Source organism: Cricetulus griseus, chromosome X (assembly GCF_003668045.3).
Source record: "Cricetulus griseus strain 17A/GY chromosome X, alternate assembly CriGri-PICRH-1.0, whole genome shotgun sequence".
Classification (NCBI taxonomy): Eukaryota; Metazoa; Chordata; class Mammalia; order Rodentia; family Cricetidae; genus Cricetulus; species Cricetulus griseus.
The window spans coordinates 68157904-68172475 of record NC_048604.1 but is presented as its reverse complement, the minus strand read 5'-3'; the positions used below and the strand labels follow the sequence as shown (position 1 = coordinate 68172475).

The 14572-nt window shown below is 45.1% G+C and overlaps 1 protein-coding gene across 6 annotated transcripts in view; it reads left to right on the top strand.

The window, feature by feature from the left end:
- The window catches only part of Nhsl2 (NHS like 2), a 271866-nt gene extending 257730 nt beyond the window's left edge, over window positions 1-14136 (top strand). For 5 of the 6 annotated variants that reach the window (XM_027431753.2, XM_027431754.2, XM_035450277.1 and 2 more), the window contains one exon: window positions 414-9660. In XM_027431753.2, coding sequence (XP_027287554.1) covers window positions 414-735 — 322 coding nt within the window. In that variant the 3' untranslated portion in view covers window positions 736-9660. Of the gene's footprint in view, window positions 1-413; window positions 9661-13483 lie in introns of those variants that run through there. The other variant, XR_003488140.2, reaches the window with a different exon arrangement.
- Window positions 14137-14572: the final 436 nt, after the last annotated feature.

Here is a 14572-nt window from a genome sequence, read left to right as displayed (position 1 = left end):
TGTGCCTAGGGGCATGAGGCAGGGGCTTGGTAATGAGGTACCTGGATCTACAAGCCCAGTTACTGGAGCTGGAACACCAGTTCAAACCAGTTCCCACCCCTGGCTGTCTTTATAGTCACTGAGCTACTGAACTTGATTCTTTAAATTTGTTCTTGAACTCAGAACTGATAAGGACTGAACCTATAGCATAGGGCAAGTGACTCCAGTTGTGGGCATTGAGAAGCATGTGGGGGAACAGAGGGCCCTAAAAGGGACCTGGGAGCTAAGAGGTGAGTGAGGAACAGCCCATCAGCCCAAGGCTGTCATAATGCATGATCTTGAGCACATCCCTGGCTGGCAGTTCTTCAAAGCTTTGCTAGCTGTCTGCTCCCTGATTCCCTGAATTCACTCAGACCAGTCTTTTTCTCATTTAGGTCCAAAAGAAAGCTACTGGGCTGGAAAGAGACTGGGGAGGGCTTCACAGGCAGCAGAGCCAGCTCGCATTCACCAGTGAAGAATACAGCTGATTCTCCCACCAGTGAGTCTGCTGCTGCCACAGGGCCAAGTGGCAGTGCCTGCCTAGATGCTGGCAGAAATGATGATTTCAAGGCCTTGCTCCAGAAGAAGGGAAGTAAGGCAACTCCTAGGACCCGCGCCTCAGCGGCCGAGCTGCTGAAGACCACTAACCCTCTGGCTCGAAGAATCATTACACAGTTCTCGAAAGACTGTGAAGCCACTGACAACACCAGTACCTAAGCCCTGCTTCTTACTTACTAGACCTAAGTAGAGAAGGGGGAAGATAGAGGGCTTTAGAAAGGAACCAACCACAGGAATGACAAAAGAATCTACATGTCTTTGAAGTTAACTCACACTCCGGACAGCAGAGAGGCCAACACAACACAACTGAGCTCACCAGGCACTCTGATAGGCTTCAGACCATCTGCGTTTCCATGCTTCCGTCCTTGCCATGACTGAACACTGGGGTCCTTCTTATGATCTCCCAGTGCTGTGCACTAAGAAGGGACCCTCAGATTTGAGAGCCGGTGTGCCACCTTTTCAATGTCCTAACTGTTTTGTCCACTGGCTCCTGTCACTGAGAGGCACGGTGGGAGAACAGATTGGGGACTTCCAAACCAGAGCTGGGGACAGAGGGTGCCAATTCCGTTGCTGATATCTGCTCTCCTGGGCTGGCCTTGATGGCCCTATGTGAAGACACAGACAGACACTGAGGCCTCCTCAACCACAGTGTGACTTTCCTCCAGAGAGAGTTCTGCAGGAGACATGCACTAATCTCAGCATGGGGTTGATTGGATGGCTTTTGTGGTGCAAAATATGAACGTGACCCCTCCAAAACTCCATGCCTTTTTCAGTTTGATTGTCTATGCGGAGATCAGGGTGATGAGTTTTAATAAACTTCTAGGACCCCCCCCCATTAGTTAGAAAAGATGGGACTGGGTGGCTTTGGCTGAACCAAACTCAGCAAACGAATGGGACATTTGTTCACTCACATCGAGCCAAGGTAACTTGCATGTGCACCTTGAGGTCTTTCGAATGTCTGTCAACATGGGTAGCCAGGATCTGTGCCCAGCTCACGCTGTATACTCTAAGGACTCTCATTTCCCTCGCATGTAACATTCATTACAGGAAGTAATTAGGTGAAGGACTGGCATCGTCAGAGACTCCAGGAGTAGAAAGTAAGTGTGTCCCACACCATTGATTCAGAGTGTGCTTTTTGTGCTTGTTTGGGTTTTGTTTAAAGGAAATCTGACTCTGTAGACTGAAAAAGATATACACAAATTCAAAAAGGCAGCATGCTATGGCCCATAATGCAAGAGGGCTACTTTTTGCCATTTAGGTACTGCTGTTTGGCCAACTTTCAGCTAACCACGGAGGTGGAAGGAGGGAGAAGAGCACCTAAAATAAAGAGAAAACTGAAAGAGTTCCAGAACAATCACAGTTACCCCTTCCCTTCCAAAGCCAACAGGTACTGGCTGATTTTGTCAACCCAACTTTGGAAGCAGAGAAAGAATGCCTGATTTCCATACACCTGGTTTCTGAGGGGCTGGGGACAAGATAAGCAAAGCATTGAACACAGAACCTGCTGGCCAGTGTCGGAAAGTTCATTGTCTTCTGGTCCCAAAGGGCCAAAAGGAAATGAACCTGCAGTATGCTTTGTGTGTGTGTATGGGGGGGTTGTTTCCAGAGACAAGCAGATCTCCAGTTTGATACGTCACACCCATTACCAATGAGAAGCAAATTGTTAGCTCAGCTGCCCACACTCCAGAAGGGCAAAGTGACTGAAAAACTCCATTGAGTACTGAGAAGACTCAGATCTCTGGCATAGAAGCCCTAAGCTGAGATCCTTGCTTGGGTTGGTCTAGTTCTAAATTCTAGACAAATGGAAAGATACTAAGCTCACCAACATTCTTGTAACTAGCTCTTTTCTTTCAGATTTAGAAAGAAGCCACTTGAAAAATAGACAGTTTGGGGAAATCTAGTTACTTTGAAAGTATTTAAACCATTTCACATGAAAATTTTAACCAAATTTCATGAGTTTTGCCTGAATTTAAACAAGAGTCAGGCAGGAATGTGGTATATACCGTTTTAATCACTGCACCCAGGAGCTGGAGACAGGCAGATTTCTGTGAGTTTGAGGCCAGCCTGATCTATGTATCTAGTTCCAGGCTGCCAAGGCTACATAGTGAGACCCTGACTTCAGTCTTGACTGTGGTTTATACATAAGTATCACACCTGACCTAACTCAGAATTCCAAAAGACAGAGGCATTTTCCTCTGTGGGGAAATGGGGGAGTGGAGTGTCCTTGCTTCTGTCTATCAGAAGCAAAAGGCTCCCTGGATCTGCTTCTCGGAACCATTGTGAATTGTTGAACTCTGCGGTATGAGCATATGTAACTCTATATAGGTAGGGCTTGCTACTTTTACTGATTATTTTGGAAGTGTCTTGTTTGTTCCTTCTCATGGGTTTTGCCTCTCCCCTCACCTTGCTACCTCCGGAGGATTCCCCAAAAGTTTGTAAACTGTGGTTGTTTCGTGACCCAAATGAACCCTTGCTTTCCTCTCTACAACTCTATATGCTTGGAATGTCTAGAACATGTCCACATCACTAGGACTCCAGAAGCCCATTAGCACAAGAGGATTTGGGGCATCGAGTTTGCAGTCAGAGAAAACACTTAGGACTGGGAGTAGTCATTCTGTATTTCCAGGTTTTGCAGGGAGTGGACCTAGTCCTAAACAACTAGATTGCTAAAAAAATGATGATAATAATAATAATAACTACCAGTCATTGAATAGCACAACACCAAGCATCTTTCTAATACTTAACCTCTCTCCTGTCGTTAATACCATAAACTTCTATTTTCTTCCCTGAGTACAATGTGTGCTGCCCGTGAGGCTGGAGGAAATGGGGGAAACCTCTTTCAGGGAGGTCTCAGAAAGTTGCTACCACTGCTGTGACATACAGCACATGTAAGGAAAGAGAGTAATCTACGGATGGTATACACAGTAAGTTGGAGGGAAATGAAACTGGCCCCAGGTGGTCAGCCTCTGCTTCAAGCTGTTCCTATCCCTTGTTTCCCTCCAACTCTAGCCCTCAGTGACAGGTGGCTCTGTTAGAATAGCTTCGTCAACAGTGGAGAGACCCCCCCCCCAGAGGCAGTCAATGGCTATCTACATGCTTTGCACCTGGTGCGTATATATTTGTGGTTCAAATGTGAGTGGTGGAGAGCAAGTTAGTCTTAGTACAAAGGCTGACTTTGCTTGTGGCTGCTCCCCTTTGCCTGCACTATTGGCCTGCCTGGGCATCCCTCCTGGCCCCAATTTTTCTTTCAGTCCTAACACCCATGAACTGCACCCATACCAACAGCTCAACGACAAAGGAGTCAAGGCCATGGGCAGCCAGTTCATTCACATTAGCCTCATGACCCCAAAGGTTGATCTGGAAAAAATGACCCTGAATGTACAAAGATGGGCAAGTCTCCAAGGTTCCCCCAACAAGCATTCTGCTTGGCATCTACTTTATCTAGACAACAGAGATCCAGCTGTGGTCTCCGTGGGTCTGTCACTCTGAACAGATCTACCCATGCACCCCCCCCACCTCTGAATCAGTCAGAAAAAAGACTAGTTATCAGTCAGTGCTCTGTTGCTCACGGCTTCCGCCCTCTATGTTCGCCAAGTCTGTGGTACAATGGTGAGCTTTTCCTTTGATATGATTTGCCAGGGCCAGGACTAGGGTGAGGCGACTGGGGAGACGCCCACTCTCAAGGCCCCTCCAGTGCCTTACCCTTGCCATGGCCCTGTGATTTGCACTCTGTAATGTAGTATCAGTTGTTCTTCCTCTGAGTGTAGTTCTGATTTGGGAGCAGGTTTTGAGCCAAATGTTTCCTTGCTGTTTCTCCATTGGTTGCCAGAAGAGTTTTATGCATTAAAGAATCTTCAGTATTATCACAAACATTTCAGCTGGCAAGTTAGCACCCTGTTCAGGAGGAACACTGTGGCCAGAGAACTTCAACCGGAAGGTGGAGGTCCGCCCTGTGACCTTATGTTCTTTCTGTTCCTTTCTCCCTTGTAGTCCTTGTGGCCCAGCACCGACTCTTCTCAGTGCCTCCTACTTTGTTCTCCTCCTAAGAAAAAACATGCTCTCAGGAAAGGGACGAATTCATTGACTTGAGATTGGAGGCTTAATGCTACCTTTTTCGAGGGTTGCTTGCATTTTAACAGGGGAACAGCCTTAAGCCAAAGGAATGAAGTTCTTGCAGAATGTTAGGCGTCAACTAATTGTACAAGTTCTTTTCACCATGGAAAAACCAGACTTCCTGACAGCTGACTCCAGAGTACAGAAAATATGGTTTTCTCCTGGAATCATTGTAGTTAGTAGCTGATAGTCAATTATCTAGATAACCCTGTGCTATACTACTACCAAGGGACTCTAAGAAAAAGCTACTTAAAAGCCTCTGAGAAGGCCTAGATCAGGCATTCATATTGTACATTAACATGTTTGTGTAAATGGAATTAATACTACTTACCACTTAGGTAAAAGACACAAAGATTTAAGAAGTTTGTGAAATGTGTCCTGTCTGTGCAAGGTGACTCTGTCGAGTCCATTTCTTACTGATGTCAGTCGTCCAATATCAGTGGTGGTTATTAAATTGGGTGGAGGTGTAGTTACTAAGCACAGACCTCCACTACCCTTCCTGCCATTTGTCTCTGTTGTTTGCTATGACTTCGGCTTGGTGTGAGAATGAGACCTTATCTAAACCAGAGCCCCCAGTCCCTAATGCCTTTGCATGTATTTCAGCTATAAGTGACCAAGATAGTAAGGATTTAAAAGAACAAGCGAGTAGGAAAGAGGTACAAAGCAGTGCCTTTGTCAAAGGTCATCGAACAGTATGATGATTTTAAAATGGCATGATATAAGCCAAATCAAATTACTTTAAAATACTTTGAAACCAATTTATAGAGCACTATGGTTGTGAATGGTTTTTGAACACATGTCGGAGGCACTTTAATAAGTTTAGCAAAAGGAAATTTGCCTAATGAAGATTGTGTGAAATAAATATATACTTTTGTTCAGTACGGGCCCAAATCTAGGCCACTGGTTCTCAAAGTGTGGTCTTGGAACCACAAAGAGCAACATATGAGAGAGAAGGAGGGGGAGGAGAGAGAGAGAGAGAGAGAGAGAGAGAGAGAGAGAGAGAGAGAGAGAGAGAGAGAGAGAGGACTCCTTTAAGCTCCCAAATCACCAGAGCCACTCCAACAGGTTACCTTTCCTACCATTAGTTATCAGTCTCTGGCAAAGTTGTGTGTGTATCATGTTCTTGCTCAGCTATACACACACTGTGTAGTGTTTAGAAACTGCCAGATTGAATCAGGCCCGTCTGACCTGGTTTGGGTTTTTAAAACAGTAACAAAAACAAACAACAAAAAAGGGGTGGTGATGATGGTTGTGTTTGGTATTACCAGCCCTTAAAGGAATGTCCAGGAGGGCTCTTGAAGAAACGAATTGGCTTTTGAGGTTCTGCCTAAGGGATGAAGTGTGGCATTTGATAATATTGACCTCCCCCTACAGAGAAACAAACACCTGAACCAGAACAACCAGTTAACCCCTCTCAGCCTCTTTGTAATGCTAAGCTTTATAGAAATTTATTCCGTATGTGGTCTTGAGATTTTCTATGTCCAATTTTATAAAACGTTCTGCATGCAAACACAGCATTGTGATCACTGTACCAGTCACCTCAAAGCCATTCCTCCTCCATGTGTGTGCTGGTGAAGAAATACCAACATGGATGTTTTGATGTTTCCTTATCAATTATAAATTACATTTACATTAATTTTTACATGAGATATATTTACTCTGGCTAGCAGTTAAAATTTTATTCTTTTTATTATCTTTCATTGCTACTTTTTTCTACTGAATCCAAGGCTTACTTTGGGGGGATTTCTTATTTCTAGATTGTTGTATTTCTCTTATTTCTATATTTATCTATAATCACAGAGTGTAAGAGATGAAAGGGACCAATCTCCCTGGTTTCATAGAGGAAATTAAGGCCCAGATGGGTCAAATGGCTTGCCACAGGTCACACAATGAGTCTGAGGAGGGGCCCAGCCTCAGTTCTAGGTCTCCTGCCTCTGGGATGAATGTTTTGTCATTTAAAGCACTATATTTATGAAGGCCCCATGACTGGCTTCTACTTGTCCGACTCATTAATTTCCCAGGTATTTCAATGAAAAAAATCTATATGCTTTAAGGGAACATGCACAAGCGTTCTTCAGTTAATGAATCCAAAGAAAATCTGGTTTTAGTTTAGAAATTCATTTCCCTCCATGTTTGCTATCTGTGCCCTACTTTGTATAGTGGATGTTTTCCCTAAAATCTATGTGGGGAAATGGATTTATATAGAACAAATTTCATTTTTTAGTTGGAAAACTTCCCTGTGTAAGGGAATCTTCTAGGGGCTTTTTTTTTTTTGAGAAACAAAACAAAACAGAACCTTTTTGTCACTCGTTCCTTAAGGTCTTTAATTACTTACTAGTGTGAATTTGTGTACTTGCTTTTATTTGAAGTAGGGCAAACCAGTGTTCGCTTTCCTAGAATTTCCTAGAACCTTACCTTCCTAATCTTTCTGAGAAATCTTCAGACTGTTAGATGCTTATGAGCTATTCAATTGTATTCTAGAAACTTCACCTGACTTGACATTTTGCCAATCCCTGGGCTCAAATTCCACCTCTATCTGATCAGATAATAACAGAGTTCCCCAATCAGTACTTATCTCTACATGTCCTCTCTTTTCCGGAACATCTTTGCCCAGTATTCCTTAGTGTGCTCTTACTTTAACCATCTCAGGCCTCCTTCCATAAATCAAGCATACCTCACTGTCCTATGGACTTTTGGGCACTACACCTTGAGAGCTGGGCTACTCATACTGAGCAGTATTTCCAGTTACTTCTATGTTCCCATTTCTCTTGGATCTCTTCTGACTTTCCTTTCCAGACTTAAAGGCTTCTCTCACCAGAGAGTGATGGGATTTTTCCCTTTGTTTCAAGAAATCAGTAAGTTTTTCCTATGAAGAGCCTGGGAGTAATTGTTTTAGGCCTTGTGGGTCACATATAGTTTCTGTAGCAGATTCTTTTCTTGTGTCTGTTTGTTCATTCACTAATTTTACAACCCTTGGAACATATAAAAACCATTCTCAGCTCACAGGCCATGCAAGGCTGACCCCCTGATCCCCACGACCATCCCCATGTGAAAAGTGGGTGATGCCTAGCATGATGGCTTAGCATGTAAAGGTGCCTGCCACCAAGCCTGACAATCTGATCTGTTTGAGTAGAACCCACATGGTAGGAAGAGAGAATCAACCCCTGAAAATTATCCTCTGACCTCTGCACATGTGCATACACATGGGCTCACACATACAAACAGATAAATGTAATAATTTCAAAAGGGGTTTTAAGTTGAGTCTTGTACCAGAGGCTGTTTCAACTGCCTCACATATAGTGTACTATTAGACCTGTCTGTCCACATGGGGGCAGGAAGACGTGGAGGGCAGCTGCATATGGCAGTCTTTCTCTGGGTCCCCCATCACTAATTATATTGATACACAACACCTTATTTCCTTCTATGGATCTGTCCCATTCATAGTGCCTCTATTTGCCCAAGACTGAGGTAAGCTGGTAGAGAAGTTTACTTAGTTCTTTTGTCCTGTCCTTGTTCTCCATGTCTTAGGCCACCTGGTCATATCCCACACTGCTATCGCCAGTTTAGGGTGCTGCCATTCAAAAGTCTTATAGTGCATTCCATAAGATTCCAGTTCAGCTTATGATTTCCTGGAAAAATCACCAGCTTCCTGGTTCCATGGGCTGGTTCTAAAACCCAGAATACACACACACACACATACCTCTGTCCTAGTGCAATTGAAACCTAGCACTAGACAGCATGGGACCCCAGCAAGAAATCAGTGGGGTGTACAGGAAGTATCTATGCCATAGTGTCCCCTGCCTCCTGAATCCCCATCCCCTAGAGTGCTTCATTGTACCCTTCCAACCAATAGGCATCCAACACACTGTTTTCTTCACTTCTCCCCCATCCTGCTCTCATCCCACCCCACCACACTTTCAAGCATTGGAGTTCCGATTCACAGTTCTCACACTTACTATGTGCTAGTTGGGGTATACCAGTGGTTGCAAAAGTGTGCACCTGGATGAGTGTGTTTTCTACAGTGGGCTGTGAATCACACCTGAGTGTGTGCACAGCATACAGTGCTCTCTCACTGATCCTCTGGTCCAGGACCAAATCTAACAAAGGCTGGTCAAGGAAGGGAATGGCAGAGAGGGGACCCCGAGGCATCACTCTTCTTGTCTTTTGAGAGCTTCTTTGCATTGGCTTGTGATGGTTCCTCTTGCACGGAGCCACTTAAATGTCATTCCTAGGCAGGCCGGCATCCACTTTTATTGCATGTGGACTCAGTTACTGGGACACAAGCTTTGTCTTTTCAAGCCCTTTAGCTTGATTTCTGTCATTTGAGCCCAGGGATTCATCCACCCATTTCCTGAAATCTAAATTTTCAAACGTCAGAATCAAGTGATTTTCAGGGTTTTCTTTTTCAAAACTCCCATGGAATGGTTCATTTCTGCCTTCTCTTTAGGATTTCCAGGATTAGGAAGGGAAGGAAAGGAGGGTTGTGCCTTGAACCCAAGAGGAGCACAAGTAGTGTGACGACTCAGAAGTAGAGTGAGGACTGAGAACTAACTGCTGCGCAATCCTGGTAGAGTTGTGTTGGCTTAGTGCCACAGTCCATGCTCCTGAGCCCACTACGCCCTGAAGACAAATGCCAGATGGGAATGTACAGAGTGATGGCCTACACTGAAAGGCAGCGATAATGCCCACCCCTAGGGATGGGACTATGTCCTGGATTCCAATTCCAGGAGAAGCAGTAACTAAGAGAGATTGCAAACCTTGTCTTTGTAGGATTCCAACACAAACTAGAAGGGAGCCCTCTGTGGGGTGATATTACAAAGGTGGTTTCTTGTCTTTCTTTTCCTTGGTTTTTTGTTTTGTTTTGTTTTCTTTCAAGATTCCTTACTGGCTTGCTACCAGCAATTGAACTGTATTCTTTATAGAGCTAGAGCTGTTTGTGTCTTCTTAAATAAACTTTTTCTGTTAAAACCACTTTCTGCTTCCTTCCCTTGCTTTCACTGTACCAATGCCTGAATTCAGGAACAGACCCAGTTCGTGCTTTGGTTTTACTAGCCACACAAATGGTACTGAACCAGCCTGGTTTACCTGCTCAAAACATGTCAATCATGGACACAAGTTTTGTGAAACAGAATGTATTCATGAAGCAAAAAAGGAGGCCAGATGTCCTCAGATGCCAAGGGGCCACTCATTGGACATCTGGCACAAGTAGGGAGTCAACAGAAGTAGCCCTCAGTACTGGAAAATTCATTATCATCATGAGCACACAGCCAAAGAGTTGTCTATAGCAGAATTGGTAGAGACTAAACACTTGGCTCAGCTTCATGGCCTCCAAAATCAGGGTTTCTTGTTTGGTTTTTGCTTCTGATCAATCCCAGGGCTTTACACATACTAGGCAAGTACTCTACCACTAGGCTAGAGTTCCAGACCTAAAATAGTGATTTTTAAGTTCTACTAAAATCATAAGCTACAAAGTTTATTCATGTCTTCCCTCAGTTTCATGTGGGACTCATGTACATTACATCTGGTGCTCACAAACCCTGAGAATGCCCAACAAAAACGTGACCCACAATGTCTTCCAGAAACGTGCCCACATGGACCTACCTGCAGGTGATTCATGTCCCAAGACTTCATCTGAAGGATACTCACAGAGATGACAGGAGCTGTAAGCAGCACTAGGAAATTGGGCAACACTCTCCCTGCTCTGTTCTCTGGCTCAATAAAGCCACTCAGCAAGGGGGACTATAGTAAGTGACAAAGAGCCAAACACCCAGACCACATGTGACCCAAATCACTTCTAGTCTTCAAAGAATATGGTGCTACCATGCATCTGCGTGGGAACAGCTGCATATGAGTCAACTCGCATCTAAAATGAGCTTCAAAGCCAGGCATGGTGTCACAGGCCTGGAGTCCTATCATTTGGGAGGCTGAGGCAGGATGGTCCCGGGTTCGAGGCCAGCTTGCGTAGAGAGACCTTGTTTACAAACAACAAAAAATAAATAAGAATTTAATTCCCTAGCTTTACTTTCTTTTTTTTTCTTCTTTTGAGTTATGATCTCATTCTTTAGCCATGGCTGGTCTGGAATATACTGTATAGACCAAGCTGGCCTCAAAATCACAGAGATCCAACTACCTGCCTCTGCCCCCCAGTGCTGGGATTAATTTGTTCTTTTCTTTGGCTTTGATGGCTGAGGCCCTTGTGGCTCCATGGCTGTTTTTCCAAAGCCCAATGCTAGCCTATGTCCCCTGATGCCACCCATTTGCTCTTCCTAAAAGATAACAACAGACCTGCAAACCACTTGCAAAGCTAACGTGACAAGGGAGTGTTACAGGGCTACACTCAGCACAGCAGCCGTTAAAATTGAGGACAGAGGGGCCAGCAAGATGGCTCTATGGGTAAAAGGGCCTGCCACCAAGCCTCATGGATGTGAATGTGATCCCTGGGACCCACATGGTAGAGGGAAAGAACACTTGCAAGTCACCCCTGATCTCCATGTGTGCCCTGTAGCTTGTGCATCCCAAATATATGGATTGAGACCTGCATAACTTAGGTCCTGGAACCCTGACTAAGTGTGTCAAGGGACTGAAGAAAGGACTGGTGCATATAGACAAGTACACAAAGGCGAGGACCACATGGGATTCTGCTGCCACCTCAACCTAGAATTTCAAGTGTTTATTATGTACAGCACAGGGAATGGGTTGCCTGGTCTTGGTAGGAGTTCTCTGCAGAAAAGCAGTCTCAGGCTTTAAACATTCCTACAAAGGAAGCTGTAGTTGCTAGTCTTTGCACACACGAATCTATCATCCATAAACACTCATACTCAGAGTCCTAAGGGAAGCTTTGTCATCCCAGTGAACCTCACAGAAAAGGCTCTTGCTACTCTGGTGGGGCTGAGGCCTTGGCTACTTAGCATGGCTGCCTGTGCCCATGTCACCATTACACATTATTGGCAAGAGTACTTGTCTAGTGTGTGTTAAACCCTGGGATTCATCCAAAGCAAAACAAAAAAACAAACAAACAAAAAACCAAGAAACCCTGATTTTGGAGGGCTTCATTCACTCAGGACTTTCTCTGCTCCCCACACATGCACAACATGCACTAAACACAATCTAAAAGTTTTATGGGATTGAGGCTATATAGAAGAAGAGGAGGCTGGCCTCATGACAGGCACTTCCTTAGTGAGGCCTTGTCGTTCAGCATCTGGGTTTGACTCTGGCAGGCTCAGAACCTCCTGTGGCAACTGTGGCCAGGAGTTACTGATGCTTTTAGGGATTCACCTTCACTGACCAATCTCACCAAAGGCAAGTCCTAGCATAGTAATTACGGAAGAGAAAGAATCCCCTGGGTACAGGGCATGCGTGGACTTCCAGACTAAGTGGACTTATAAACCTTGCCTGAAGTACAAGGTTGTTCACTGCGTTTCAAAACTTCACACAAGACAGAGTATCTCCAATTCACCTCATCCCCAGTGCCTTGAGGATGTATTAAATTCAGCCGGCTCCCCAATCTCCTGAAGGCATTTTCATGTGTGACCCTTGCATGAAGGGTGGATTTCCTGGTAGGCAGCCTCTAAGGAGTTTATAGTGCACGTGTTTCCAGAGAATGCCTCAGGGCTCCACAGCTGTGTATGAGAGAAAAAGGAAACAGAATTAGGAGAGAACAGATGAGAACAGATACCACAAAGGTTCAGCTCACTTCTCGGCTTAATGATGGACTCTGAAGCTCAAGTGCCTTGTCAGTGTACAAGATTCAGCTTACTTAGCACATAGAGAGAATGCTTGCCAGCACTTGCCTGGCTCTTAGGAGGCTCTGGGTCCCTTCTGAAGCACTACTAAACAAACAATAGTTGTTCTGTGCTAGACCACAGAACTGACCTTTCTACTCCTGCTTCTGTAGAACATTGGCACTGAAACACCGCACAAAGGACATGGCCAACAGTTGCAGAAAGCCCTTTGCTACAGTAACAGGACATCAAGTCCTCCTGCAAAGAAGTCTTGTCTACTGTTCTATTGCTGTAAAGAGACACCACGACCAAGACAACTTATAAAACAAAGTATTTCAGTGGGGGTTTGCTTACAGTTTCAGAGGGTGAGTCCATGACCATAATGGTGGGGAGCATGGTGGCAGACAGGCAGGCATGATGCTGGAGCAGTAGCTGAGAGCTTACATCTGATCTACAGCAGGAGGCAGAGAGAGAGAGAAAGAGAGAGAGAGAGAGAGAGACAGAGAGACAGAGAGAATGAATATGGGACTGGGCCTGGTGGGTTTTTGAAACCTCAAAGGCCACCCCTAGTGACACACTTTCTCCAGCAAGGCCACACTTAATCCTTCCCAAAGAGTCCACCAACTTGGGACCAAATATTAAAAAATATTAGCCTATGGGGCCCATTTCCATTCCAGCCACTGCCCAGGGGGATCCAGGTGACAGATTATACATTCATTATAGGCATCTTTCTCTCTAATGTTACACAATAACAAATTCCTATTGTCTGATTCCCCTTTTCATAGATCTCATCCAGTTGACACTCCAGATCAATTAAAATTCCTTTGATTATAACTTTTTAAAGTTGCAGTTGCAACCTTGGGACACATACCAGCAACCTTCATCAGACTTGGTATTTCCTATGCCCCATTAATATCCATTAGGAAATCCTTGCCAGGAGAATGGCATGCAATATAAGCAAAGGACTAATCTACCCATTACAGCGTACGGTGAATAAAATGATGCTAATATCTACCAAGCATCTGTGATGGTCCAGGCCCCACTTGTTCCGTCTTCTTTTTCTCTTTTTTCAGCACCTATGTGAAAAGCTCCTACTTACACACCAGACACAGCCCTAGCTGCTGAGGAGAGTGACCAGTCCTGACCCATGCCCACTCTCGTGGAGTTTGCCATCAGCTGGACCATCTCTGGGGCCAGAACCAACAATCCACATTCCTGTTATTGCAGAGTCATCCATCACTCCAGCGCTGTACTCCTCTCTCAGCATCTACTCCACAACGTCCTAAGCAAGCTCTCTGCTCCCCCTGCTCCCCTCCTTTTCATCAGTGCCCATCAGAACCTCAGTTCTGGTGACTGATAACTAACTCCAAAGGCCCAGACAGAAAGCCTCCCTCAGTACCTTGCATAACTACCTGGCTGGCAGGATCCTGAGAAACCCATTTCTGTAGGCCTGTCCTCAGGGACTAACTCCTGCCCTCCTGTAATCATCTCTGTGTGGGGATGGAGCAGACCCCGCCCCGCCCCCACTGCACCTTCCAGCTGCTGAATGCTGACAGGATTCACATCCCAAAGACCCAGCAGTTCCACTCCCCATGTGTAGTTCCCAAAGGCACAGGCTGTCTGAGGCAGCATTGCATGCAACAGCCCAAGTTGTCCAATGTCCATCAAAAGCAGAATGGAGCAAGGTGCCATGACATATTCCTGTAACCACAGAACTTAAAAGGTGGGGGTGGGGTGAGGTAGGAGATGGGGTGGGGTGGAATTTGAGGCCAGCTTAGACTACAGAGTGAAACCCTGTTTTTTGTTGTTTATAGTAGATGGATAAGCTGGATATAGTGAAGTGCTCCAGTAGTCCCAGCAACTCTGGAGGCTGAGGAGGATTCCTGAAGCTAAGGAGTTCAAAACCAGTCTGAGCTATATATATAGTAAGGCTCTCAAGACAAAAGAACAAAAACTAGAGTGGAAAAATTATGAACTAGTGTACAGAAATAACCACAACTACAACCACACACAGAATATATAAATCATGCAAACATAAAGTTGAGTAGGCTGAGGGTGTGGCTCAGTTTAGTGGAGTGTTTGCCTGGCCTGCATGAAGCTCCGGGTTCAGTCCCCAGCACTGCATTAAATAGGGCAAGTTGATACGTGACTGTAATCCTAGC